The sequence below is a fragment of the Panicum virgatum genome, chromosome 7N (genome assembly GCF_016808335.1).
Source record: "Panicum virgatum strain AP13 chromosome 7N, P.virgatum_v5, whole genome shotgun sequence".
Lineage (NCBI taxonomy): Eukaryota > Viridiplantae > Streptophyta > Magnoliopsida > Poales > Poaceae > Panicum > Panicum virgatum.
In genome coordinates this window covers 29897967-29924136 of record NC_053151.1, presented here as the reverse complement: position 1 = coordinate 29924136, position 26170 = coordinate 29897967, and the positions used below count along the sequence as shown (strand labels likewise).

General features: G+C 46.7%; 5 protein-coding genes across 6 annotated transcripts; 3 read left to right on the top strand and 2 right to left on the bottom strand.

Annotated features, from left to right (window-relative positions):
• Positions 1 to 1847: 1847 nt before the first annotated feature.
• LOC120682060 (protein EI24 homolog) lies at positions 1848 to 7263 on the bottom strand. Its single transcript, XM_039963809.1, has 11 exons — positions 7074 to 7263; positions 6853 to 6918; positions 6241 to 6391; positions 5489 to 5541; positions 4693 to 4812; positions 4561 to 4624; positions 4338 to 4423; positions 4137 to 4219; positions 3628 to 3704; positions 2459 to 2571; positions 1848 to 2180 (listed from the first exon to the last, which is right to left on the bottom strand). The coding sequence occupies exons 1-11, from the start codon at positions 7172 to 7174 to the stop codon at positions 2135 to 2137; spliced, it is 960 nt and encodes a 319-aa protein (XP_039819743.1). The 5' UTR covers positions 7175 to 7263; the 3' UTR covers positions 1848 to 2134.
• A 113-nt stretch (positions 7264 to 7376) lies between these two features.
• On the top strand, positions 7377 to 9767 carry LOC120682546. The gene is made up of 2 exons (XM_039964502.1): positions 7377 to 7576; positions 9323 to 9767. Exons 1-2 carry the CDS (start codon positions 7501 to 7503, stop codon positions 9535 to 9537), a joined length of 291 nt encoding a protein of 96 aa, XP_039820436.1. The 5' UTR covers positions 7377 to 7500; the 3' UTR covers positions 9538 to 9767.
• Positions 9768 to 10972: 1205 nt separating this feature from the next.
• Positions 10973 to 13684, top strand: LOC120682343 (protein disulfide isomerase-like 5-2). Its single transcript, XM_039964189.1, has 5 exons — positions 10973 to 11309; positions 11826 to 11929; positions 12021 to 12391; positions 12557 to 12864; positions 13056 to 13684. The coding sequence occupies exons 1-5, from the start codon at positions 11082 to 11084 to the stop codon at positions 13302 to 13304; spliced, it is 1260 nt and encodes a 419-aa protein (XP_039820123.1). The 5' UTR covers positions 10973 to 11081; the 3' UTR covers positions 13305 to 13684.
• A 5920-nt stretch (positions 13685 to 19604) lies between these two features.
• On the top strand, positions 19605 to 22163 carry LOC120683149 (cytosolic invertase 1-like). The gene is made up of 4 exons (XM_039965178.1): positions 19605 to 20203; positions 20410 to 20841; positions 20926 to 21484; positions 21571 to 22163. The coding sequence occupies exons 1-4, from the start codon at positions 19787 to 19789 to the stop codon at positions 21864 to 21866; spliced, it is 1704 nt and encodes a 567-aa protein (XP_039821112.1). The 5' UTR covers positions 19605 to 19786; the 3' UTR covers positions 21867 to 22163.
• A 991-nt stretch (positions 22164 to 23154) lies between these two features.
• On the bottom strand, positions 23155 to 25822 carry LOC120682511 (40S ribosomal protein S27). 2 transcript variants are annotated; one of them, XM_039964465.1, is made up of 4 exons: positions 25607 to 25764; positions 25380 to 25481; positions 25209 to 25237; positions 23155 to 23491 (listed from the first exon to the last, which is right to left on the bottom strand). In XM_039964465.1, exons 1-4 carry the CDS (start codon positions 25607 to 25609, stop codon positions 23365 to 23367), a joined length of 261 nt encoding a protein of 86 aa, XP_039820399.1. In that variant the 5' UTR covers positions 25610 to 25764; the 3' UTR covers positions 23155 to 23364. The 2 variants fall into 2 exon arrangements, with proteins under 2 accessions (XP_039820399.1, XP_039820398.1); XM_039964464.1 differs by lacking the exon at positions 23155 to 23491 and adding an exon at positions 23498 to 23668 and having other exon boundaries at positions 25607 to 25822.
• Positions 25823 to 26170: the final 348 nt, after the last annotated feature.

The window sequence follows — 26170 nt, the reverse complement described above, 5'->3', positions numbered from 1 at the left end:
AGATGATGAGTATATTTATATACATATGATGATGAACATCTTGAATTATTGTTGATTTCACCACCATGTTTGCTATAGTTGGTTCATGCAAATATTAGAATATAGTTAGTTTGTGTAAAATCTGAGGCTAAAATACTGAAAGTAAGGAATTACTTTGGTCGCTTTTCTACAAAATAACCACCAGCCAAAAGTCTTGCATGTCTAGATATGTGGGCTAAGTTATACCCACTGTTCGGATAAGTCTTGCTGAGTATTAGTTGCTCAGGGTTTGTTGCTACCCAAATTATTTCAGGAGCCCTGGACGTTGACTTCTGCCCCTGCTGTGCCAAGTTCATCTGCCGCAGTGCAGAGGGGTGGAAGGTGGATGAGCGAGACCCCTAGACTAGGGTGTTGGCGGGCTGCACGCTTGCGGGTTGAGCGTGCAGCCTCTCTGTTTTGTTGCGACCGGTCTGATGGACTGGTCTGACCGGTAGTCCTCGGCCGGTCTAACCGGTCTGACCGGTGGTGTTAGGCTGTGAGTGGGCAGTAATGTAGTGTAGTCGTTGTTTGGGTGTAAATTCTAGTTGATAGTTGTAACACTTGTAATTTATATTTGTATTTGAACCAGGTTTGTAAAACTATTGTAGTTGAACTCTTTTGTAAAAGTGATGGTTATTTCTATTATTGTCGCGTTGTTGTATTTTGAAGTATTCGTCGTGCTTGTACCATCTGCGTCCGTCTTCGCGTGGGACTTCTGGTGTTGTTTCGATCGGGCCGTGGGTTGAGAAAGGATCGACAAATTAAGCCATTAATCTAATGCGACCGATGTGTTCAAATAACGACCATTACGTTTAATTTAGAGTTTTAATTTGGCGGTTTCGTCACACTAGCAGATGATGCGAGCTGCTGGACTATCTAACGGAATAATCATGGAGCTTGTCCGGCGTCTTACGAGAGCAGCCGCTCAATAATCTCAGGGGCGGCTGGCATTATGAATTCAGGCAACAGAGAATGCTGTGGTGCTTTGTTGTGCCCAGCTGAAACCAAGGAACGGCATCCAGGGTTGGTGTCGGCAGCGGCTAAGCCCTCCATGATAGAGGCTGCTGCATCCATCAACCATCCATTCAGCTGAAAACCCCAAGAAATTTCAATGATTTTTTTTTTTCTGGAGGATGAGCAACTATTGGAGATAGGAGGAGGAGCATGGAAAATTGATGAAGCATAGGATAATATGGTTAGTCCTTGCACATCACCTGACCTTAATTAAAGAGTGGTTAGGCGAACAGGTGTGATAAACAGTTTGGCTTCAGGACGCCAGCAACTAATAGTTCAGCAAGCCTTCCAAGTGGCTACCACCAAGTACAGGCGCAGCTCCGATTTGGTGTGGGGCTACACGCACGACATGGATGTTAACCGTTGAGTATATAAACAAGGTACACGCTCACTATTAGTATAAGGATGAGATTTAATCCTAGGCAGATACCTCAATGGCATCATTGGAAACTTGCATGCTACAATGACTAGAAACTTTCAACGCCAACGGGTATAGGAGTGGTGCCTGGTGCGGGAGTTAAAATGTCATGCGTATTAGTTCTCGTGCCACTTCATGTTCCATCACAGTCTACAAGAATGTGAAGTAACGGAAAGGAAAGCAACTTTGAGCTGGGCACATACTTGATCACTGTCATTCTTCATTCTTGAACAGTGCCTACAATAAATGAACCAGATACAGAGAAACCGTCTGAAAACCAAAACAAGATGAACCAATGCGTTCGTGCAGTTAGTTGGTGTAAAATGAGAGCAAATGAATAGAATTCTAGTACCAAATCTACAACTGTCACCAGTAAAATGGACGGAGACACAGAAGATGCAATTCGTATGCCCATCAATATGGGCGGGTACCATGTAGTGGTACTTTATTTTTTTTCCCTCAAAGCTTCCATTTAGCATAAATGTATGTATGTTACAACAACAGTGTTACAGGGTATTTACAGTGTGGCGAAGATATACACAGCCCATTCCGCATTATGGAGAGGCGTGCGGCTTATCAACAAGAAACTTTGTGACAAGCACAATGCAGCGTCTTCTTAGAAACAGCGGCGTTGTGATAAGCACAATGCAGTGTCATCTTTCCTTGACTATTACTTTGGATCTTTCATTCTTCTTTCTGCACCACTGGAAACAGCTGCAGTACCTGTGTCCTGTAGGTACCACAATTTTAGACATGTTTTGAACTGTTAATATCAGGCCCCGTTGGTACCAACCAAAGTAACAGTGCTGGAGAAAACCATGAGGCTCAAAACTTGGAAAAAGATTGAACATCAACCATGCAAGTAACAGTGCTTGAGAAAACTATGAGGCTCAAAACTTGGAAAAAGATTGAACATATCAACTAGTCATGACTCATGACTTGCATATGAAACTTGCTACTTGAAAGGGAACTGAACACCCACTGATGAATGGAAAGTTGGGAGCTCACGTTAGTCGCTTTGCAACGAAGAACACAGGTATTCTTTGTAGTTTCCCTCCGTGCGCAGGTTTCATTTCATCAATTAATTGTTCAGCTTGAGTGCCTGCAGCAGTCAAGACAAACTGGAAAAGCAATGTTGTCAAGTTGGACTTCCAGAATTTGGTGTATATATGTTTGATCATAAAACAAATAATGAGCACTACTACTATGTCTTAAAGCACTCTTATCCAAAGCATATATAATCTATCATGCAAGAACTTCATCCTGGAAAGAGGAAATTTCAATATCTCAAAGCTCCTCCGGGGAAACAAGTGGAAAACTGAGAGAACATCAAAACAAAGAACATACAATTGATAACAAGTGTTGTACATTGCTGCTCTATTTCCTCTTCCCATAAAAACAAATCTGATCTGCCATGAAGTTCAGTGCTGATATTCTAGGAAGGTATGGTGTAATTACTATATGACCATACTTTCAATATGGAGGCTGCAAGGTCTCATCTTCTAGTACAAGTTTTCCGCTAAATATAAACCACATACAGACTTATGAATTCTTCTTTTTAAGGTAAAAACAGCGGCGAAGGAACATGATGTGGTATATAAAAAAGAAAAAAAAAAGGAAAATCGATGTAGAGATGCCCAAAGCCAGGGAGCAAAAAAAAATGAATTTGAGAGCAAGTAGACAGAATGAAGCTAACTAGAGCTACTGTACAAGAGTGTCAAACCAACTCATAGTATTGGATCTTATAAAGCCTTCTAAAACTATGTGTTTGCAGAAGTATTTCATCCTTGAATCCCTATGAATTCCTTTCAATAATCTAAAATGGTATTGTGAAACAGCTTATATTTGTGAATGAAAAAACTGCAACAGCTTATGAGCAATGTACCACTTCCTTTTCCTAGTCACGAAGCAAATGTAAAAATGGTGCAACTTTGTGTACTATCTATTAACTATTTCCAACAATAAACCACTAGTGAGTTTCTGACAATTTTCATAGCAATGAACTCGAATGCAGTTATATATCACAAAAATCAACTGTGCATGTTTGACAAAGAAAAAAAACATGTAAAACCTTTGAAGATTGGAAACTCTTAAATTTATCAAATTTAATGTACCAAAAGAGAACATTTAAAAACGTCAAAAAAAAAGAACTGCAACTGAAATGTGTTTAACCTTACCAACGGGTAAAGTATGGCCATAAGTCCATAACTTGTAAGAGGAGAGAAGAAAAAAATTGGAAGGACACACGGAGCCCCTACATAGGAACAACCAACAATATGTCAAAATTACACAAAAGCCAGCTAGAGCATATAGATTATTTAAGAATATGAAGAAACAACATCATGTCAATAAAGCAAGCAATTTACATAATAAGGTAAGGGAAAGCAAAACAATGCTCATTTACGTGAGGTATCTTGTGTGGGAGCTTTCAGCGCTGGGTATGCCTTTTTAATGAAATGGTTTCAACTTGGTGCAAAAAGTATTGCCTATTGATTTAATGTATAAACAAGCTGAACAGCCAAAAAGATTTAGTAATCCGTAATCATGGAAACACTTCAATAACAACCTAAAAGTGTGAACGCTTGCCACAAACATACCAAAACACATGTAAAATGGATTGAGGCATTTCAAACAGACAAAATGTGTATAAAATATGTAGTTGTCAGCTAATGAATTGTCAACATACCAAATCCAGCAAAGAAGGCCCAATTTGATTCAAAGAACTCAAGCCTCTTATTCAGACTCACTGCAAAGAAGTTCCACTTGTACCTGGCAAAAAGTTTACCAAAGTTCAAGGTAACAGAACTATGGAATTAACCCTGCAAATGCATAACACACGGAAAAATAATAGTTGGAAGAATGATGAACAAGATTCAGACATACTTACTCGAAGCAATAGTAGGCATACATCAATGACAAGAGCAGGAAGTTCATTGCCTTGCCAAAGTAAGGTACATAACCAATCACTGAAACCTGCATGGCATTTCATGCAAATATATGCAAAACAGTAAATAACAAACCAAGAAGACCAGGAGAAATGAAGTTCAAATAGATATCATCTGTGGAATTGTGTGTCCAATGATACATGAAGGGAACATAGAATCATATACCTCAACAAAGAAAATGGTCAAAAGGAGGATTGAATAGACCTGTTCCCCTATACCAAGTGCAACCCTAATATCAAAATATCAGCAACAGAGCAAGCAATCAGGCACCACCCATTTCCACATGAACACACCTACCTGTCAAATCCTTCAGGTTGGCCTTCTGGTTCAGTTATGTTGTGAGCATTCAACGCTCGAGTTGAATCTAGGCTCTTCCTTTTCACAACATCCAAAGCATGCTTGGCAATGTCATTATACCTGACATAAGATGGTCCGCATCACAAAAGGGATAACAGGGTGATCCCTTGTTTAGTCTCTGAAATATGCATAATTCGAGGATAACAAAATGAGAATCCATACCTGTAACAACAAGTGAGTTCATTAAATACAAGAATAAGTTTCCACACAATCAAAATTTAAATTTCAAAGACCAAATCTAGGTCTGTTGTCATGTACTATTGAAACCTAACCAAGAATTCAGCAACAGACAACACTTGTTTTTTTTCTTTTTGAGAAAACATAGACTGGGCAAATTTACCAGCCTGTTGCAAATATATAAATTATTATAATGTTTGCTAAATGCATATCTCTGAAAGAAAATAACAAACTGACGCATAGAAAGATCTATTCTGATCATGTTACTCCCGGATACTGAAAAACAGAAAATTTACCAGCTTGCATGGCTAGCTGGAATATTTTTTGACAACTAGCTAGCTGGAATATTGGACCATAGTTGCTATAGTGAACATATTACTTCATTAACAAGAGAAAATGGGCAATTTTTAAACCAGAAACTGTAAGCTATTAGCTTATATAATGTTTGATGATCCCATTATTGACTGAAATCAACAGCGTACTCACAGAAAGAAGAAAATAATTTTTCTGGCAGTATAATACAAGTTAGAGATCATGCATTGAAAAGGATTAAACATACCAAAGCGTACTTAATATGAAGCTGAAGACGTAAAGTGGATAAAACCAAAATACCTGAAATAGATATTTAGTTATGTGAAACCAAAATGTAATAATAAATAATAAGCAATGCATAAATATTTAAAGAAAGAATGTGATAAGAATAACATGGAGATTACAATGCCGATAACACACGTATTATAAAGTAGTAAATGACATGATTGTGACGAAAAGCATTATTCTTCGAGAAGCTAGTAACAGTAAATGTTATTTTAAGGGAGATAGCTGTGGTAAATTGATAAGAACTTGATAGTTTGTCCGAAGGGATCCTGCAAACTAGTGGTGCATGCCATAGAAAACTTTGCAGCATATGGAGAGCCAAGCATGTCACTAGGAAAACATTAGTGACGCTTTAACAAAATAACATGTGTATTATGATTCATGAACCTTCATTGCTACGAAAGAACAGGTTTTCCTATCTCACGTTCTATTTACATGAATCATTGCAAAGGTAAGTGCCCACTAATATATTGTATTTATGCCAACATCTGTTATTCCACACATGTTTCTTAAAATAAAAATGCAATCCAAATACTAAATTTCACATTTGCTAGCTAACATCAATAAATCTGTGTCGTTCAATGCAAATTAAATAACTTAATGCACCATAATAGCCTTGAAATTTGAGTGTTAATGGGAATACCAAGAACAGAAACATGATCGGTAACATTGTTTACAAAAAAAACATACCAGCATATAAAAGGTAGCACTTACATAAAAAATCTCAACAAGGCCCGAGCGTAAGAATGAATAAATAGCTATAGCTGCCTTGTGATCACAAAGGTGTTGTCCACCCATTTGGTTGCATTGCTCAGGTAGAATCCACAACAGAGCCGGAATGACCACCGATTTCAGGGTTAGCAAGCTATGAAGCAAAGAATTATTTAGAAGTTTATTCAAGAGAAAAAACACAAAAATAGGGTAGGCAGGAACACTGAAAACAATGTCATGAGACAAGTGCTGAGAAGAGACGACTGACATGATAATAAATAACATATTTTCCTTATGTTTAACACATAGTAATTGAATTGAAGTGACAGAGAACTGGGAGAAGTCAATGCCCACTATTCCCTGCATAACTCCAAACAGCCCATCAAACTCCACCCTCTTCACTTTGCTAGTACATCAGGTAAATCGGAAGAGGCAAATGCATAACAACATTCTGATGTTATTTGCTAATATGCTACCCTAGTAGTCTCAGCACACTTATCACAAAACTGTACAATCTACTCACAAGTTCTAATAACTTTAGACCTTACCACATTCCAAAGCTACAGCAGACACATAATTTAGTCGAGATTCGAACTCAATAATGAACCACCGTACCTCCCCAGGAAGATGAGGCCGTTCAGCAGGAAGCACTGTGCGATCCTGATGGATAGTGCCCTCGAGCTGCATCCAACCAGAAATCGACGAGGTTATACTAACGGAGCATGTAATCGATGCTTATAGCGGGGTCAATTAGCTCTAATTCTCCCCCCGAAAAATCAAATAAAATTGTAAAAAAAAAGGATAGAGAAGGGGGTATTGAACAGAGGAGGAGGGACCTGGCGCAGAAGGAGACAACCCGGTGGAGGCGCGCGGCCTGGAGGAAGCCGGCCAGCCAGAGCACCGCCGCGGGCCTCGCTTGCGACGCAAGCGACTCCATCGGCGAGGGGACGGGGAAGGGGAGGCGTCTCTCGTTCGGATTTGCTTCTCGAGAGGCATTATTTGATCGGCAATCATCCGACGTACGTGTTCCGATGTCGAAAGCGTCTTTGTTTGAGCACCGGAGGCGTAAGTGTTCTTTGCTCTCTGGGCCGGGCCTCTTCGCTAGGAAACACAAGCGGCCCAAACGGGCTCTCCACGGAATGCAACCCTTCTCGAAGCCCAACCGCAACAAATCATCACAGTGAGTCACCCCCTCTCGCCCACCACCACACCAGACCTCCGACGGCGGCGGCGACCCCAGTCGAGAACACGAAGGCGACGGCGATGGCGACGGCGCTCAACCGCGGCCTCCGCTCCGGGATCCGCCTCCTCGCCGCCGGCGCCGAGGCGTCCAAGCCAGGCAAGCGCCCCTCCCATCCCGCGCCCTCTGGCCTTGACCTCCCAGCGCTGCGCGATTTAGGGTTGCTGCGGCGCGATTCGCTTCGGTTGGGTGTTAGTTTTCCGATGGTCGCGGTGATGGATGCGGGTGGTGGTAGATCCGTCGGTTACTCGGAGAATCGTTCTAGTCGCGTGATGAAATGGTTGGGGTTGATAATACGTATTTGGGGGGGACAAGATTTGTCCGCGCTCCGCTGTGACTATGCTTTCGATCGGCGTTATAAGATCAGGCGGTGCGTCTATTTTGGTGAATGAATCAGGCGATCCACTAAATTAGATTTCGCTGCTCTTTCGGTCTTACATGTGTTGATTGGGAAATGGCTGGCCTTTGGGCTTTTGACCTTTTAGATCGAGACTTGCCGAGTTTACAACATCGGACCACTCTGAAATCGGTAATTATAACAGTGAACAATGCAGCAATAACAACTCTGATCCTTTTGTATCATTCCAATTCACCCGAGAGGAGAGTGAAGAACAGTACGCCTGTGCCCTTCTGTTTTATATTTCTTCTTGTTTACTTACCGTTCCTCTTATCAAAGTTTGTTCATTTATGTGTTTTAAAGGAGGTAGTACGAATTTGTTTGAGGTCTTTGGGTCCAATTCCATTTTGTTGTCGTCGACCTGATGACAGGTGTTTGAGGGCTTACAACTTAGAAACAATGGTCTGAAACTCTTGATGGTTAAACAGGGGTGCTGGTTATTCTTTTGTTGTGCTATGTTATTATTTCTCCTTCGAAGCAAAGGAGGTTTATGCTATTTACGACAATCTCACACCTTTTATCTGGAACCCTGCTGGTTGTAATCAGTGCGCTGGTCCCATGGTTTCAGCAATAGGATTATGCGAACTATTTTACCCGGAAAGAAACCAATCATAACTTCATAACATTTTATTTGTATCAATTGTATCAGTGCCCAGGGATCAAAATTCCTATGTTTCTTGACCGCATGTTTTAGAGGCGAAAATGAAAAGGCGGCTTGAATATTGGACTGGTGGGAAACTGGAGATGATGGTAGTTGTGAATGAACATTAGTGCATTTTAGTTTTTTTGGCTTGATCGTTATATTTCTGATATCGAACCATTACTATTACTCCCTCCGGGCCGATTTCTAAGGCATCCTGAGGAGTATTCCACATACCAAGAAATCTCATTCAATTTCCATCAGTGCCACACCTCATTCAATTTGCATGCGAGCATGTAGGGTGATTCCATTTTCCAAGGCTACGCGCACCCAATCAATGGCCTACACGAAATCTCCTTTGCTTTAATCATATGACGCACATGCATAATCTCTTTGTTTACCTCCTGCCCAAGGAGTAATTACCTGCATTGAAACTTGTGCATGCCTAATATGTCGGCCAAAAGGAAAAATGGGAATACGCCCTATAAAAGGATCCGGAGGGAGTAGTGCCTTTTAGTTCTTTGGCTTGATCATTATATTTTTGACATCAAACGCATTTGTGAACTTTCTATTCTTAATATCACTTCGAATTGCTGATCAGTAGATATTTGTGGATGCATGGGCCTATTCATTATACTTCTGATTGTTCTTTTACTATGAAATGAAGTTGTGATCTCATTTGTTTTCTCGCTCATGGGCCTATTCATTATACTTCTGATTGTTCCTTTACTATGAAATGAAGTTGTGATCTCATTTGTTTTCTCGCTCCCTTAGTAACCCTGATTGCTGGTTTTCTTGGATTTGCCAGCTTCTCGTGGATTCCATGCCACTGGTGTGAAGAGAATGGGAGGGCACGGCCATGATGAGCCGTACTATCTCCATGCCAAGCACATGTACAACTTGCACAGGATGAAGCATCAGGGGTTGAAGGTGACTCTTTCCGTGCTGGGAGCAGTTAGCATCGGCGTTGGAGTCCCTGTGTACGCAGTCATTTTCCAGCAGAAGAAGACCGCCTCAGGTTGAGCGATCATGCTCTCAAAGCCTACATATCGGAGACTTATTTTCAACAAGATTTTGTGAAGTTAAAAGCTTGGACTTCATTCTTACCTTGCTTGTTGCTTATTACCATGTTTTCTTACGAGAAGTTGTATTGTAACCTCGTTTCTTGCCATTATCAGTAGGACACAACTTTCTGTTAATAATATCGTGGCTTGAACTTTCCAGGCTGTGGAGAAACCTCAGCAGTGATATCATTTGTTGTTGTGCGGTTTCTTGTCACGCTACTTGTGCTGAGCACGGGTATCCGGTGTTACCTTTTGAGGTGTCACTTGCTTACCGATGTAGGTGGAAAGATGCAATGGATTAGAGCGGGGCTGTATTGATTCTGGATAGGAGATTCCGTGGTAGTCCACGTCACAATACTGAACCAAAGTCCCGGTGACGGTGACAATTAGGGGTTTAGGGGTGGTGAAGGGTTCTAAATTTTAGTCTAGATAATCAAAGAGCTGGGTTCTAAAAAAACTGAATGTTTTTAATACAATTTTGAGCTAAAAATATATAAAAGTAGTGGTTTTATTCGATTTTAAGCTAAAAATATATAAAAGGCATGTTTGTGTATGACGAGAGCACTAAGACTATGATTCATTACCGCGCTTAACTGACAATGCAGTTTTTAGCTGCACAATATTGCTGAACTTGTAGATTTCGAAGACGAGGCAAAATTACCTTACCGGTACGATTTAGGAGCTTTTCAGAAATATAGAGATTAAAATTAGTGTTTTTAAGTTTATTTTCAGAATTTTCATTTTGTAGAATCAACAAAAGGTTGTTACTCTCTCTGATCCAGAATATAGCTACATTTTTCCAAAGTCAAACTTTTCCAAGTAAATTATTTCAAATTATAAAAATTCCAAACTACACTAGTGGACTAGATTGGAGTTTGCACGGAGAGGTTAGTTTGCACCTGATATGTTCTCTAAATCTATTAATATATTTTTTATGCTATTAGTCCCTATGATTATTTTACTATTTATAGTTGAATTAAAAATAATTGATTTTAGAAAAGTTTAAATGTAGTTATATCTTGGGATGGAGGAACTATAACGCAAGGACATCCAAACCGTTGGAAAATAAGGCGGTGATGTAATCTTGATTTAATGCCCCGTTTGGGAGTGCTTCATGCGGCTCCAGCTCCACGGCCAAAAATACGGTAGCAGTACTGTTCATCCTGACTCCGCTCCCTCTTCTCCTCCTGTCTCACTGACACGCGACACTATTTATTGAAGCCATAGAGCCAGATTTAGATGATTCCGCGCTACATTGACGCTATAGTGCCGGAGTCGAAGCCGGCAGAAGCCCTTCCAAATAGGGCCTAAGGTTGGGCCTACATTCAGAAGAAGAAAAAAAGAGTAGTACTATTCTCCTTGAAAAAGTGAACAAATAATATCAGATTCGGGGGGAGGATAAATGTGAACTTATTTCCCAATAAACCCCTTCCCCTTGGAAGCTGGTCTAGTCCCGTGTCCCTCCTTCCGACGCGGCGATCGAATCGAGCGCCCGCCACGGCGATGGCGACTCGAGTCCTGCCGCCGACGCTGCTTCCTCTCCTCCTCCTCCTCCTGCTGCTCCCGCTCTCAGCCCGCGCCACCGCCGCCGCGGGCGAGGAGTTCCCGCGCGATGGGCGGGTGATCGACCTGGACGAGAGCAACTTCGAGGCAGCCCTTGGCGCCATCGACTTCCTCTTCGTCGACTTCTACGCCCCGTGGTGCGGCCACTGCAAGCGCCTCGCGCCCGAGGTACGAGCGCTGACCTGTCCACTGGGCCTGCCGACCTGCAACTTGCTGCTGGTGCTAGCCCTGCGAGATGCGATGCGAATTGGGATGTGTTGGGAGTTGGGATACCGTGGGGTTGTCTCTGTGGATCTTGTTGCTTTTGTTAGTGCTGTGCAGCCGGTTGATTGGGATTCTGGGACCGCGTGTTCTTTGCGTGGTCCCATGAACTCAAGCAGGCGAAGTTGGGAGACAGAACTTACTATTTTTCAGGATAATTGCTCGATTTTTGAACAAAGCCTGTTATTATTCAGTTATTCAATAAATAGTGAGATAGGAGTTTGACATCACCTGAATTCACTTAGATTAGCTTATACGTAAGAAAGGAAACTAAACGCAAGTACAGTATGTTGTGGCCAATTAATAGATTCTCAAAATATATGCCTTGCACTTCTATAAAAGACAGGAACTGCCAGTGGGTTATCTTGCTGAGGACTTCTATCTTGGATTGAGAAACTGAAAATTTCTACTTCGTTAATGCAGTTAGATGAAGCTGCGCCAGTGTTGGCAGGGTTGAGTGAGCCCATCGTAGTTGCCAAAGTAAACGCTGACAAATACAGGAAACTTGGATCAAAATATGGAGTAGAGTAAGCTCATGTCCCTAAGTATTTTGGTTTCACTGTGGAGTATAGATTTTTAGATTGCTGAATGCTGATGCTTCTTAGTTTCTAAATACAGTGGGTTCCCTACCCTGATGCTTTTTATCCACGGTGTCCCAATTGAACACACTGGTTCAAGGAAAGCTGACCAGCTTGTCCGCAATCTGAAGAAGTTTGTTGCGCCAGATGTTTCTATCCTTGAGTCAGACACTGCGATAAAGAACTTTGTTGAGAATGCTGGTACAAGCTTTCCTATGTTCCTTGGTTTTGGGGTGAATGAGTCGCTGATTGCTGAGTATGGAAGGAAATACAAGAAAAGAGCTTGGTTTGCTGTTGCAAAAGATTTCTCCGAGGACATCATGGTGGCCTATGATTTTGATAAGGTTCCAGCACTAGTTGCAATACATCCGAAGTATAGGGAACAAAGTTTATTCTACGGCCCATTTGAAGGTATTTGTTATCGCTTTCTTGTGGTCCTGACTGGATTTTTTCTGCTATGATGCATAGTTTGCAAAGTATTTTGAAGTACCATATATCGTCTTATGTCCAGTTGAATATCCAATAAAATGACATTTTGCTTTCCCCATAACTGATGACATTGTTTTTTGGACTTAGGAAATTTCTTGGAAGATTTTGTACGACAATCCCTGCTCCCTTTGGTTGTCCCAATCAATACAGAGACACTAAAAATGCTGAATGATGATGAGAGGAAAGTTGTTCTTATAATTTTAGAGGATGATTCAGATGAAAATTCTACACAACTGGTACAAGTCTTGAAATCTGCTGCTAATGCGAACCGTGATTTGGTGTTTGGATATGTTGGAATCAAGCAATGGGATGAGTTTGTGGAGACTTTTGACGTTTCCAAGAGCTCACAGCTGCCAAAGTTGCTGGTGTGGGATAGAAACGAGGAGTATGAGCTAGTAAGTAAAGCTTCCTCAGTAATCAATATCTACTCTAAGCATAATTTTATTCTTTCCTATTTGTTGACCTTCTATTTTCCATGAAAAAGTTAATGCTTGATTAAGACAGAAACTGCTAATATTTCTCTGCTCATCATCAAATGGAGAATCCACTATGCCCGGGATTGAATTAAAAATGCTTCTTTGTGAAGGTGGATGGTTCAGAGAGATTAGAAGAAGGTGACCATGCATCCCAAATAAGCCAATTCCTGGAGGGATACAGAGCAGGAAGAACCACAAAGAAGAAAGTCAGTGGTCCTTCTTTCATGGGTTTCCTGAATTCTCTGGTCAGCATGAATTCGCTGTACATCCTTATATTTGTCATTGCCCTTCTGGTTGTCATGGTGTACTTTGCTGGGCAAGATGATACTCCTCAGCCAAGACGAGTTCATGAAGAGTGATGGAAGCTTGGGGAGCTTGTTGCATCTAAAGATGGCAGATCTACCAGGAGATGTAGCTAAGAGGTTAAATCTCAAACTTTCAACTGACGCGATTCCTGAAGAAGTGTGGTTTTAGAAATTGATCCTGACATTCTTCAATTTCTATTGACAATCAACTTCTACATTTTGCCTGTTTGCAGTTCTACTTTTTGTCCTTCGATTTGTTTGTTGTTTAGAACTTAGAAACTAGCCTCTGCTTGTGTATTAGAAACTGCCATTTCAGAGTTCATCCTGTGCATTAAATATTTACTGTGAAAATATATTTGTCGTCATACTCGGCTACTAAACTTTTGTACAATTAATACAGAATATATAAAAGTGTGTGCTATTATGCTATGGTCCTTACTGGTTGTCAGTTTGTCACTAAAACATTGAAACAAGCCATTTTGCTGAGGAAGGTTTTTCCAGGGATTCAGCTGTATAGCCATTTCATCGAGATATTTTTTTTTCCAAAAACAGGATCTCTGCCAAACTTGATCAATAAAGGTTTTGTGTTCAGTTTTGTTTTTATTTGATTGGTTCACTGGGAAAAAAAATCCAAAAAAAAACACAGCGAGAGTTTATTACAGCTGACATCCGTGTAACGAAGAATTAAAAATCTTGGAGTTTAGCTTCAAATTTCCATTTTTATAGGGCATATTAGGATAGGATTTGAAAAGTACAAACTTTATTGTTTTGATCGTCTCTTAGTGAAATTATATGCATGCTTAGTGTATGAAACTTGTGCTAATAGATTACTTCAAAAATATTTCAATACGACATTGATGTTGTAGCAATTGATGATATATTGCAAAAGAATTGCTGAGGATACAATCATACAAAGAATTTTGGAAATCGCTACTTCCTCGTGGTATTATTTACATGTAGCATTACGTTTGTCCTAAGTCAATTTTAGCCAACTTTGATCAAATTTATAGAAAAATAATAATAACTTTTACAACATCAAATTTATAGAATTCTATATTTTTCTATAGATTTGATCAAAATTAGTTAAATTTAAATTAGAACAAACATAATACGATGTGTAAATAAAAACAAAGTGAGTACAAATGTAAACGGAGGGAATACCTGACCGCAGAAACGTCCTTGTTGAAGTCCGGCCGTGCATGAATCTGAAGGAAAGTATAGGCACGGGAATTGTGATTGATGTATTGCATTGAGTTCCTTGGGCGGTATATATAGGAGTACATGGTTTGGAGGGCAAGTACCCTCTCCTAGAGATAAGGAAGGTTATCCCGGGATTACAATCAATTCTAAACTAACCATATCCGGAGTTGCCTAATATACTCTAACATCCCTCCGCAGTTGTAGCGGTAGCAATACGAATGGTCAGATTGGAGAACAATGGAGACGTATCCCCCCTGCAGTCGGAACGCCGGTGCGAAAGCTTTGACTGGAGACTCATGCAGATGATAGCGCTTTAGTGCCGTAGTAGCCGAAGTCAAGGTGGACGTGGTCGAAGCCGTGGAGGGGGCGCGGGTCGAAGCGTCGTCGAGGTCTCGAGTACACAAACTCAGCAGCTTCTTGCCGAAGACAGCAGCAAGACGGTGCGGCGGGTGACGATGGTAGACGACGCGGTTTGCGACTTAGGTCACGCTCAGGGGGTGGCGACGGCGCATGTTGCAGCAAGTGTCGCGCTCAGATCAGGGGTGGCGACAACGTCTTCCTTCAGGAACATCGGCGGTGATGTCCGCACGAGAACGGCTCGAGGTGCGGAGGCAGATCGAGCGCCTGCTTGACGAAGACCGGCGGCGAGTGGCGCCACCGCCTGAAAAGGCGACGACGCCGGTAGGGTGGCTTGATCACGAACGTCGTTGCTGCAGCCCGGAAGGGCGCATCAACACCTTCGTCCTTCGGGGGTGTCGACGATGAAGCGGCGACGAATGGCAGGGCGACGCAAACCCGATCTCTGATCAGGAAAAAGAAACACGGCAGCAACAACGGGACAAACCTCCGGGTACAATCTCGGGTGCACCTAGTTGGATATTCCCACCCCACCTTTATCCTCATCTCTCCCCATCGGGAAAGAACAGAGGGGAATAGCAGAGGGGGGCAAGCCGGCGAAGTGCATCCCAAGCGGCCACTGCTCCAGCTGCGCGGCGGGCTGGCGACCTCCGAACCATCCCCCGCGGCAAGGCGGCGGCGGAAGCGGCGCTGAGGACGAAGGGGACGCAGGCTCGACGGTGCCGAGGAGAGGACCTGTGGTGGAGGGCGGCGGCAGTGCTGCGGCCTGGTGGCGACGTCAGACGGCGATGCGGTGGCCCGATGGCCCCGACTGCGTGGTGGCCTGGCGGCCCCATGGCTTCCTCCGCAGCCATGCACTCGCGCTCAGGGGCAACGGTGCGGCGGCACAAGTGGGAGGGGGCGTCTGGACGTTGCGCGGAAGGGGTGGCGGGTCCTGATGTGATGCCGAGGGAGCGACGACGTAGAGGCAGGGCAGGCTCAGCGGCGGGCCCATGGCGACGCAGTGCCCGACGAGGACGACAGCAGTGCAGCCATGGATCTAATGGGCGACGGGAAGAGGTAGGTCCCCTGCTGCTTGTTGACGACGACGGCGGCGCGGATCAGAGGGATCCGCGGCGCATCCTAGGAGTACGCTGCCCCCGGCGGAGATCGATCTCCCCGGGGGGCGGCGCTTCGACAGCGGAAGCGGCTAGGTCAGGATCTAAAACCTAGGCGTCTAATGCCATGAAGGAAATTATAGGCACGGGAATTGTGATTGATGTATTGCATTGAGCTCCTTGGGCGGTATATATAGGAGTACATGGCTTGGAGGACAAGTAGCCTCTCAAAGAAAGATTATCCCGGGATTACAATCAATCCTAAACTAATCATATCCGGAGTTGCCTAATATACTCTACCACAATCAATCTCCTGCGGTCCAGTCCCATATCGCTGGGGCCTAGTGTCTACTACTTTCCTTTGGCTCGTAGCTCTGGGAACGTATTGAAATGGAACTGATGGAATAGAACATAAAAAATGAGCACATGGCTTTTGACAGTTTGCCCAACCAACATTGTATTTGGCAGTCCAGTTGATAAATTCCAGAGGAACAAAAGCGAATCCGTGTGTAGAGATGGTGCAAACCCTTTTTGACACCAACGTGTACACTTCTGCCACGCACGTCCTGCTTGCAATTGCAAAGGTCGCGTCCTTCTCGGCAGAGCCTTCTCCGTGAAGTTGAAGCTCTGCCTTGGACCCCCAAACACGGCCTGGCCTGCTCCTACACCCATCTGGCCAACTCCTGCTGCTCGACCGACCGGACCGACTGGCCATCGCATCCGCCGTACGTACTCTGCGATGAAACCCGAGGCGATCACGCGACGCGACCGGCTGCCCGGTTCGCGTGATATGCGCGTGCCGGGGTCCCGATCCAAGCGAGCGAGAGGGGGGTCAGCGGCCAGGATGCTGACAAGGTCGAGTGGATGCAGAGCACCGAATGAATGAACGAACACAGTACACACGCACCGAATGCTGATCCGGGCGGAAGTGCCCGTGCCCCGGTGGCAAGGGCACCGCGCGGCGGATCCACGTGCATGTACCCTCTACTAGAACCGTGCCCCGAGAACCCCAGAGAGAGAGAGAGAAGCCACCAGGCAGCGAAGCTGCCAGCCGAGGTGCCCTGCGCCGCGGGACGCCGGCGGCGGCGAGGGCGAGTGGCCGTGTGGGTGGACGCGTCGGCTGGGCTCCCCCGATTCCTCATCGCGCGTTGCCGGGAGTGAGATTAGCCGTAGACTCGCGGTCGCGGCGTCGGTAGCGGTGGCCGGTCGCGGCGTCGGCGCGCGGTCACCGTGCCTAGCGCGCGCGCTCACGTGCCGGCGCGCCGCAAGGGCGCAAGGCTAGGCCGGCGACCCGGTCACCGACCTCCTCCGCACGTCAGTTCGGTTAGGCCGGCCTGCGTCACAGCAGGCTGCGTGCAGCGATCCGCTCCGCTGCAGGCGGCCGTCGCGTCGGCTGGGGCTCCATGGCTTCCATGGCCTGGAGGCAACGTAACTTGTGCGGGAGATACTGCTGTCCTCGCGAAGGTACTGGAAGGCCCACGGCCCTTTGACCATGAAGCTAGCAACAGCATGACCACGATGAGTAATTAACGCAGAGGGTCCGCGCATGATTTGTAGTAGCAAAGCTAAGGTTGTGACTCGTGACATCCGGCCGGCTTGATGACTAATCATGCTCGTCGAATGATGCACTGGGCTGGGTTGTGCCGGGCGAACGGCCACGTCGAACGGGGCCGGCCGGGCGGCCATCATGCATTCCGCCGGTCGCCGTCGTGACATTTGCCGGGCCGGGAGCCAGCCCGCCGGTTCCCGGATAAGAAGGCAATTAGGCTGGTCAAAAGGGCCGCCGCAGCAACCAGCTCCCCGCCGGCGTCGCCATCTCGCCGCGCCCGGCAGCTCGCAGTGGCCTCTCGCAGGTACCGGCGGGTGGTAATGGATCATGATCCTAATGCTCCCTTCACAATTTTATTTGACCCTTTATTTTTTTAACTCAGAATTAAATAAAATTATGGTCCGATCCTTTTAGACCCCGACCCTTAGATTATCTAGGAAAAAAAATATGGCCCTTTACCACTACCGCCGATCCAGGAACGTGAAGGGCATGCCATTACCTCGATCGTAATTGGCTCTCCCTTGCTGCGTTCGCGGTCAAGGTATCAGGCCAAACCACACTGCAGGACGGGCCATCCGTATACCTGCACCACGAGACTCTTCTTTTGTGTTCTTGTGTACTGAAACTCCTAGGGTCGCGGTTCCCGACCGTTTTCTCCTCCGTGATTCCGTCTCACGCATCCACGGGCGGCGGGCCCTACGCAGGACATTCCTGGTCCTGGCCTCCATCTCCACGCGCGCCTGTCTCGCGTGGTATACAATCTTTCTCCCACGATTCAGTCCCGTACCTACGTGCGTGATGACTGACCGATCGAACGCGGCGATCATTCTGCGAGCTCATTAATTTTTTTTCCTCGAATGATTCACTCGGTTTCCTTTTCAGCAATGATGCGTTTGATACCCGTTTCGTCTTTCCCTTCTGTGGAGACTGTTAGCCCGGGAACCCACACGACGCGACTCGCATTTACTCGCTCTTCTCAACATGTGAAACTGATCAAACGAGCAAACGGATGGGTAATCTACAGCCTCAGTTATTCAATGCAACTTCCAATCAATATAATGGAAGATGTGCAAAACGAAATTTTCAGCTGAAGTTATCTACGGAGACCTTGAGGATCCCTGACTCCTTAGGTCAGGTACCGCCACGGTGTCGCATTCTGTAATCACGATAGGAACCCTAGAAAACACTAGCTCCATGAATCTATGCTGGTACACAGTGCACCGTAACGCAGTACTACCATCCTGTCCATCCCTACCTTATACGATTGTACGGAAGGTACTGCGACGAGTCTAGCATCGATCTAAAAAAAGGGCGCATTCGGAGAATTAAAGAAAACTCTTTGGGAAGAATTTGTGACTTTTTTCAAGCTGGGTGGTTTTGCACTTAGAGAGAATTTATGCAAGACCACAAAACTCAACTCTGCTCAGCAGAAATACTCAAGGCCGTGTTTGGATGAATGGATGAAAACTTTTGCACAAAAAGACGAATGCATGCATGAAGTACTAAACGAAGTTTATTTGCAAAACCTTTTTAGGAATGGGTGTAACTTTTCGAGACGAATCTAATGAGCCAAGTTTCATCATTATTGGCTACAGTGATGCTACAGTAACCGCGCTCAATCATCCTCTAATCATGCGGTCAAAGACCTCGTTAGCTAGAGCAACTGCTACAGTACCACAGTTGTGGAAGTAATTTTGTAATTAGACTTTATTTAATACCCCTAATTAGTAGTCAAAGTATCGTTTCTCTCTCATCAAAATTTTTCCACACTCCAACCAAACATGGCCCAAAATTATATGCATGCTTGCATCTATAATGCTCATCCGTAGAGAAACCGGGTCATCCCTTAGTCATTCGGCACCCCTGGCAACCACCCCGAGCAGGCACACGCAAACGGCAAGCGGAGCCGAGCCAGTCCCACTCGGACCTGCGCCACCTCGCCGCCGGCCGGCCCCACAAAATCCGACGCCGACCACCACCAGCTCCCCCGCCACGTGGGCCCGCTGGTTGCCCGTCCCCACAGGTCATCCGCGGGGGCGCCGGGGCTTTATGTACCCGCCTCAGCCCCCCTTCCCGCGCCGGAGCAGAGCCCAGACTCTGCAGCGCGACGCGGCTCCTACCCCCCCCCCCCCCCCCGACCCCGACTCGCCGCTCGCCGGGAAAGCACACCCAGCTCCGGCGAGCCATATACAAGCTCCGCCAAGCTTTCCGCCCCCACTTACTCTCAGCCGTCGCCTCGCCCCGCGCGGCCAGGCGATCGAGTCGCTTTTACTTCTTTCCTCGTCGCGCGGGCAGGCAGGGGCGCAACGACGGCGGCGGCGGCGGCGTGCGAGATGGAGTCGGCGGCGATGCGGAGGGCGTCGTCGCTGGCGGACCCGGAAGACTTCGACCTGACGCGCCTGCTGAACCACAAGCCGCGGATCAACGTGGAGTGGCAGCGCTCGTTCGACGACCGCTCCCTCAGCGAGCTCTCGCTCTCCGGCGCGGGCGCGGGCGGCCGCGGGGGCTGGGGCGGGTGCGGCGCCGGCGCGGGGGCGGAGAGCTACGAGAGCATGTACTCCCCCGGCGGCGGGCTGCGGTCCTACTGCGGCACGCCGGCCTCCTCCGCGCGGCTCTCGTTCGAGCCCCACCCGCTCGTCGGCGAGGCCTGGGACGCGCTGCGCCGCTCCCTCGTGTCCTTCCGCGGCCAGCCCCTCGGCACCATCGCCGCCGTCGACCACTCCGCCGGCGAGGTGCTCAACTACGACCAGGTATGCGCACGGCACGACAACGGCATGCTGCCTTGCTCGAGCACACTTTCCTGCTCGTGCAGGGTGGTTGGATTCTGTTAGGTCGATCGATCGAGATCTTTTCCTCTCTCTCTCTGTTTTTTTTTCTGGAAAATACTGCAGTTATGTTGATCAAGATAGATACTTGAACAACCGTATAATTAGCAGAGGAGTATGCATGTATGCAGGTGTTCGTGCGCGACTTCGTGCCGAGCGCGCTGGCGTTCCTGATGAACGGGGAGCCGGAGGTGGTGCGGAACTTCCTGGTGAAGACGCTGCTGCTGCAGGGGTGGGAGAAGCGGATCGACCGGTTCAAGCTGGGCGAGGGCGCCATGCCGTCGAGCTTCAAGGTGCTCAAGGACCCCAAGCGCGGCGTGGACAAGCTGGTGGCGGACTTCGGCGAGAGCGCCATCGGCCGCGTGGCGCCCGTCGACTCGGGCTTCTGGTGGATCATCATCCTCAGGGCCTACACCAAGTCCACCGGCGACATGACGCTCGCCGAGGCGCCCATGTGCCAGAAGGGCATCCGCCTCATCATGAACCAGTGCCTCGCCGAGGGCTTCGACACCTTCCCCACCCTCCTCTGCGCCGACGGCTGCTGCATGATCGACCGCCGGATGGTAAGTCAAGGCGGCGGCCGCCGTAACTTATTAAGCAGCGTAGAGAGCTCAGCTGATCCGACCGGCCGGCCGCTGGTGCTGCAGGGCGTGTACGGGTACCCGATCGAGATCCAGGCCCTGTTCTTCATGGCGCTGCGGTGCGCGCTGCTGATGCTGAAGCCGGACGCGGAGGGGAAGGAGATCATGGAGCGGATCGTGACGCGGCTGGCGGCGCTGAGCTACCACGTGCGGAGCTACTTCTGGCTGGACTTCCAGCAGCTCAACGACATCTACCGGTACAAGACGGAGGAGTACTCGCACACGGCCGTCAACAAGTTCAACGTCAACCCGGAGTCCATCCCGGACTGGCTCCTCGACTTCATGCCCACCCGCGGCGGCTACTTCGTCGGCAACGTCAGCCCGGCGCGGATGGACTTCCGGTGGTTCGCACTGGGGAACTGCGTCGCCATCCTCGCCTCGCTCGCCACGCCCGACCAGGCCGCCGCCATCATGGACCTCATCGAGGAGCGGTGGGAGGACCTCGTCGGCGAGATGCCCGTCAAGATCTGCTACCCGGCTATCGAGGGCCACGAGTGGCAGACGGTCACGGGTTGCGACCCCAAGAACACGAGGTGGAGCTACCACAACGGCGGATCCTGGCCAGGTCAGAGCCATCTTTCACCTCAATTCCTGCACTGGTTTTCATTTATTTTCCCCTCCACTGATTGATCGTGCTCCTCGATCCTGCAGTGCTGCTCTGGCTGCTCACGGCGGCGTGCATCAAGACCGGGCGGCTCAAGATCGCCCGGCGCGCGATCGAGCTGGCGGAGGCGAGGCTGGCGAGGGACGGCTGGCCGGAGTACTACGACGGCAAGCTGGGGCGCTACGTCGGGAAGCAGGCGAGGAAGTTCCAGACGTGGTCCATCGCGGGGTACCTGGTGGCCAAGATGATGCTGGAGGACCCGTCCCACCTCGGCATGATCTCCCTCGAGGAGAACAAGGCCATGAAGCCCGTGCTCAGGAGGTCGGCCTCGTGGCCGGTGTGACGTGGCGGCGGCGCGCGGCGACTACTCGACCACTCGCGCGGTGTTGTGTTTGGTCAGATAAAAGAGGACACATTCATCACAAGGTTGTGTTTCTTTGGCTGGCATGGCAACGACTCAACCGGCGTGCATTTCTTCACTTCAACTCCATCCTTGCTTTCCCTACTGCTGGGAGCGCGCGCGTTCAATGTTTAATTTTGGTTGCCTCCCGTGTACAATTATGCAAGTCTTGCCGACAATAAGAAAACATCGTCGAAATGATTTTTTAAATATATATTTCATTTCCATGCCAAGAGCAAATATAATGACGAATTTAGGTGAACCTATAGGGCTACTATCCTCACAGTTGAAAAGGCTGTACATCGAAATTTTTTAAGAAGAGTCGAAATGAACGTTGGAAAAAGGCTGGTAGCCAAAAGGGCCAAGCCCAATGGCCCACGAACGTACGAATGTGGGTCCCATAATAATTCACTCTGTTCTGATTGTCTGCTTTCGCCTTATTCCAAGTGTTTTGTGAGAGAGAATAATTTGGAATAAGCTGATTTTGTTTATTTAATAGTATTTTATGAGAGAGAATAAGCTGGAATAAGCCGAAAGCAGAACAGAGTGATGTTTAACTGAGCATCAAGAGCCTTTGGGCTGGTTAGTAATTATATATTTATTTAGCCCATTTATGCAGCGCGACGAAATACATGCAAGCAGGGCAGGTTGCGGCTGCCCGCCCCGCAAGAACATATGCGGGCTCATGCGGCACCCCCGCAAATCGCCACGATTGTTTAGCGGGTTTTGTAGCAGCCCTCGTGCCGCCGCGTCACGAGGACTTGGCCGCTGCAGAGGAGCCCGCAACCATGCATCTGATGAAGCTACCTGAAGTCGCTTTGCGTCAGCAGATGCAAATGGGGCCGACGACGACAGGCAGCATCAGATGGCATGCCGATGAGGTCACTTTTGGATCTGCCGGCTACCCTCCGCCGCGATGGAGCCAAAAAAAAACCTGGTGGGCGGCGGCTATGAGTCGCCATGGCTAGCGCCATAAGATGGGAACTGCGACTTCGGACACCGCCGCCACTTCCCCCACTCGGGAGCTCACTGCCTCGCTCCTGGCTAGGGCTCTGCGATTCAGTTGCGGGCTCTGTGGCGCCGCTGGCCCCCGCGGGTTGCCCGCAATGAGCCGCTTCGGCTATGCGGGCTAATCTGCAGCAATAGCTGGGAATGCGGCACGGGTTAGCCCAACGGGCTTGCGGCAAAACCCACCCCACTTGCACTAATTTAAGACGAAGATGGTAAATGGGAAATTAAAATACGCCATCATGAATTCAATAGAAATAAGCAAAGGAAAAGGAGGTTAAGAGTATGTATGAAATCTTTCAGAACTCAAACAAAGTGCAGGTTTCATCACAGGAGCTTAACAGGCATAATTAACAAAATCCTCTACTGGGAAGGTTAAACTTTGCTCAGCAGGACATCGATCTTTTTCCTCCCTGTTGCACACACCAGCAGCCTAGTCGCCCTTGCGGCGGAAGGAGCAGCCCTCAGTGAGCCTGGCCTTTCCACCGGTCGGTTGGCAGAGCACCGTCTGGCAGCCAGGACACACCACCACGGTCTGGGAGTGGCTGAACACAGTGGTTCTGCAATCACATTAACAGATAGTTAAATACTGTTAGCAACCCATAAAACAGGTAAAATATATATTTCACTGAAGCTTAACTTAGCTTTTACGTTATCCTGTCTGTCCATCTAAATCCTAATCCATCGGAATCAACTCATGTGCATAGTGCAATGAAGGAACAGAAGTCCCACAAATACTACAAGGATAACATCCAAAAGACACAAGAGCAATCAAGCTTGGAGATGACAATAGTATAAATTAAGCTTGGAGATGACAATGATATAAATTACGCTTGGAGGTGACAAGAATATAAATTCAGTGGAATCAATCCATAGTGCATACTACAACCAAGGCAGATGCACTTGCAACATCTCAAGCAAAAAAAGAATTACGCTATGAAATTCTAAAAAATACAACTTGCACTGTCAATTAAGTCACCTAAACAACACACAAAATAAGGCAATTGTATCAGTCCGGTAATAAACTAACACAAATATGGAGTGCACCCATAGCAGTTTCTATTTCTATACCTATCAACAATTTTCTTCCTTTATAATGTGATAACAACCTACAAAACTTTTGCTAAACCCTTACAAAAAATATGAAATTATACCAAATCAAGATGCACCCTTAGATCAGTTAGTTCCACACAATCTTAGCATTGCAAAAAATAGAAAAGTCAAACAATTGAATCGATACATTGACAGTTTAGTACTAATTGCAACCCTAATTGCTAACTATAAAGTAGAACCCCAGTTAACCCAGTAAAGTATGGATGGAATAACAATATCACAATTCACAGGCTTAGCAGGACACATCAACCATGATAGATAGACAATTTGCAAGATGGATGCAACCTCTCAGGGGTGGAGCCAGCTAGATTCCTGGGTATTCCCAGGAATACCCAACAAATTTATCAATACCTTAGACATATATCAGATGCATACATGTGTATATATTTTATACTATATAAAAGAAAGATTCTCGAGTAAATCAGCAGCTCAGAGCTTCATCCCAACGCCAGACACTCTCCTCTTTGAAGGAGAACAAGTTTATGTACTCATGACTGTTAGCATGTTGGTTAGCTAGTTACCCATTCTACTGGCTTAAACTATATACTCCTAAAGAGCGTGATCTGCTGGTGCTCACGATAATCCGACCTACAGCCTCTGGTACATTTATATACACATCCTTTAAATGAATAGAACTGCATCTTATTAGCATCTGTATCTACATGGTAACAGACAAAATAGATTCTTTGATCCCTTCTTCCACTATTTTTTCTTTGTTTGATTATCATAGCGTCACAATCTTCCTCCTCTAACCCTAGATCTTCAATGCATAATACCGAACCTATCACCACGATCAACATCTCAAATGATATCCGTGCCACTCTGTATCGGATATGGATTAATCCAATTTTCATCAATGGTGTTTATTATTCGGATTCACCTTTGAATTCATTTGCTTGGAAAGCGGGAATACCCAACTCAAAAATCCTGGCTCCGCCACTGCAACCTCTCAACATCTACATTATTACAAGTGGGTGAAATAGCGCCTATACGTGGTTTCTGCACCACTCCAAGAGCAAACAACACAGGCAAACTATTGATCACGCACATCACAATCTATAAAAGTTGTACACAAGAATCAATCAAGCAACAGGTAACCCCCCTCAATTGCAATTGATGAGTAACAAAAGAAAACAAAAAGGACCATGGACCAAGAAGCCTTACATGCTGAAACAGCCCTGGCACTTGACATCCTGCACAAAACAAACCACAGAGCAAACACAATTAGAGACGGTCCCCAGTCAGACGCCGCCGGAAAGGGCCATCGCCCACAGATCACAGGCGATTTGCACCGCTCCATCACGCGGAAAGCGAGAAAAGGGCATAAACGCATACCATGAAGAAGGAGTTGGGGGACTGGACGAGGCGCTTCTTCTTGTGCTTGAGCTTCTCGAGCTCCGCCGGCGGGTTGAGCAGGTCGATGTCGTTCTGGAGCACCTGCAACGAGTCCCCAAGAAACCACCACGAACAACATCAGATCGGAAGAGCAATCAACCAAGCGGAGAAACGAGATCGAAATGGAAAGGAAAAAACAAACAACACGGTCGAATCGAACAGCGTACCATCTTGGAGATGCGGTCGCCGCCTTGAGCGCTCTTGCAATCGGAGGGAGGGAGCGAGGGCGAAGGCGAGCGCGAGGGCGAGGTGGCGGCGGGGAGAAAGGGGGGCTAGGGCTGGTGACGGGAGGGTGGACGCTTTATACGACAAGGTGGTCAATCTGAGGCGTCCATTCGGGTGCCGGCTCATCTCGGCCGTTCGTGCGTTGAGTCGGTTTTGCAGACCGCCGCCGCCGTCTCATGCCACACCGAAGAGCAAGTCTGACTTCTGTAAAATACCATAAAAAATGTTTGGTCCTCTCAAACACCACCGAAAAAATAAATCGTTATCATTCTATCACATTTTCCACTAAGGACGTGCGCAATGGTAATAGTTAGTAATACCTATTTAATCTGCTGATATGGATGTGAGAGACAAAAGAAAAGATTATTTTATATTATGGAACCTACGCGTTCCTCTCATATATTTTTGGACTACGTGAAATAGATCAGCTATTTACTCGTCACTAATGACTACTCTCTCTCCTATTTTTTCATTGCCACATCAAATCTAGCTAGCTAAATAGCTAA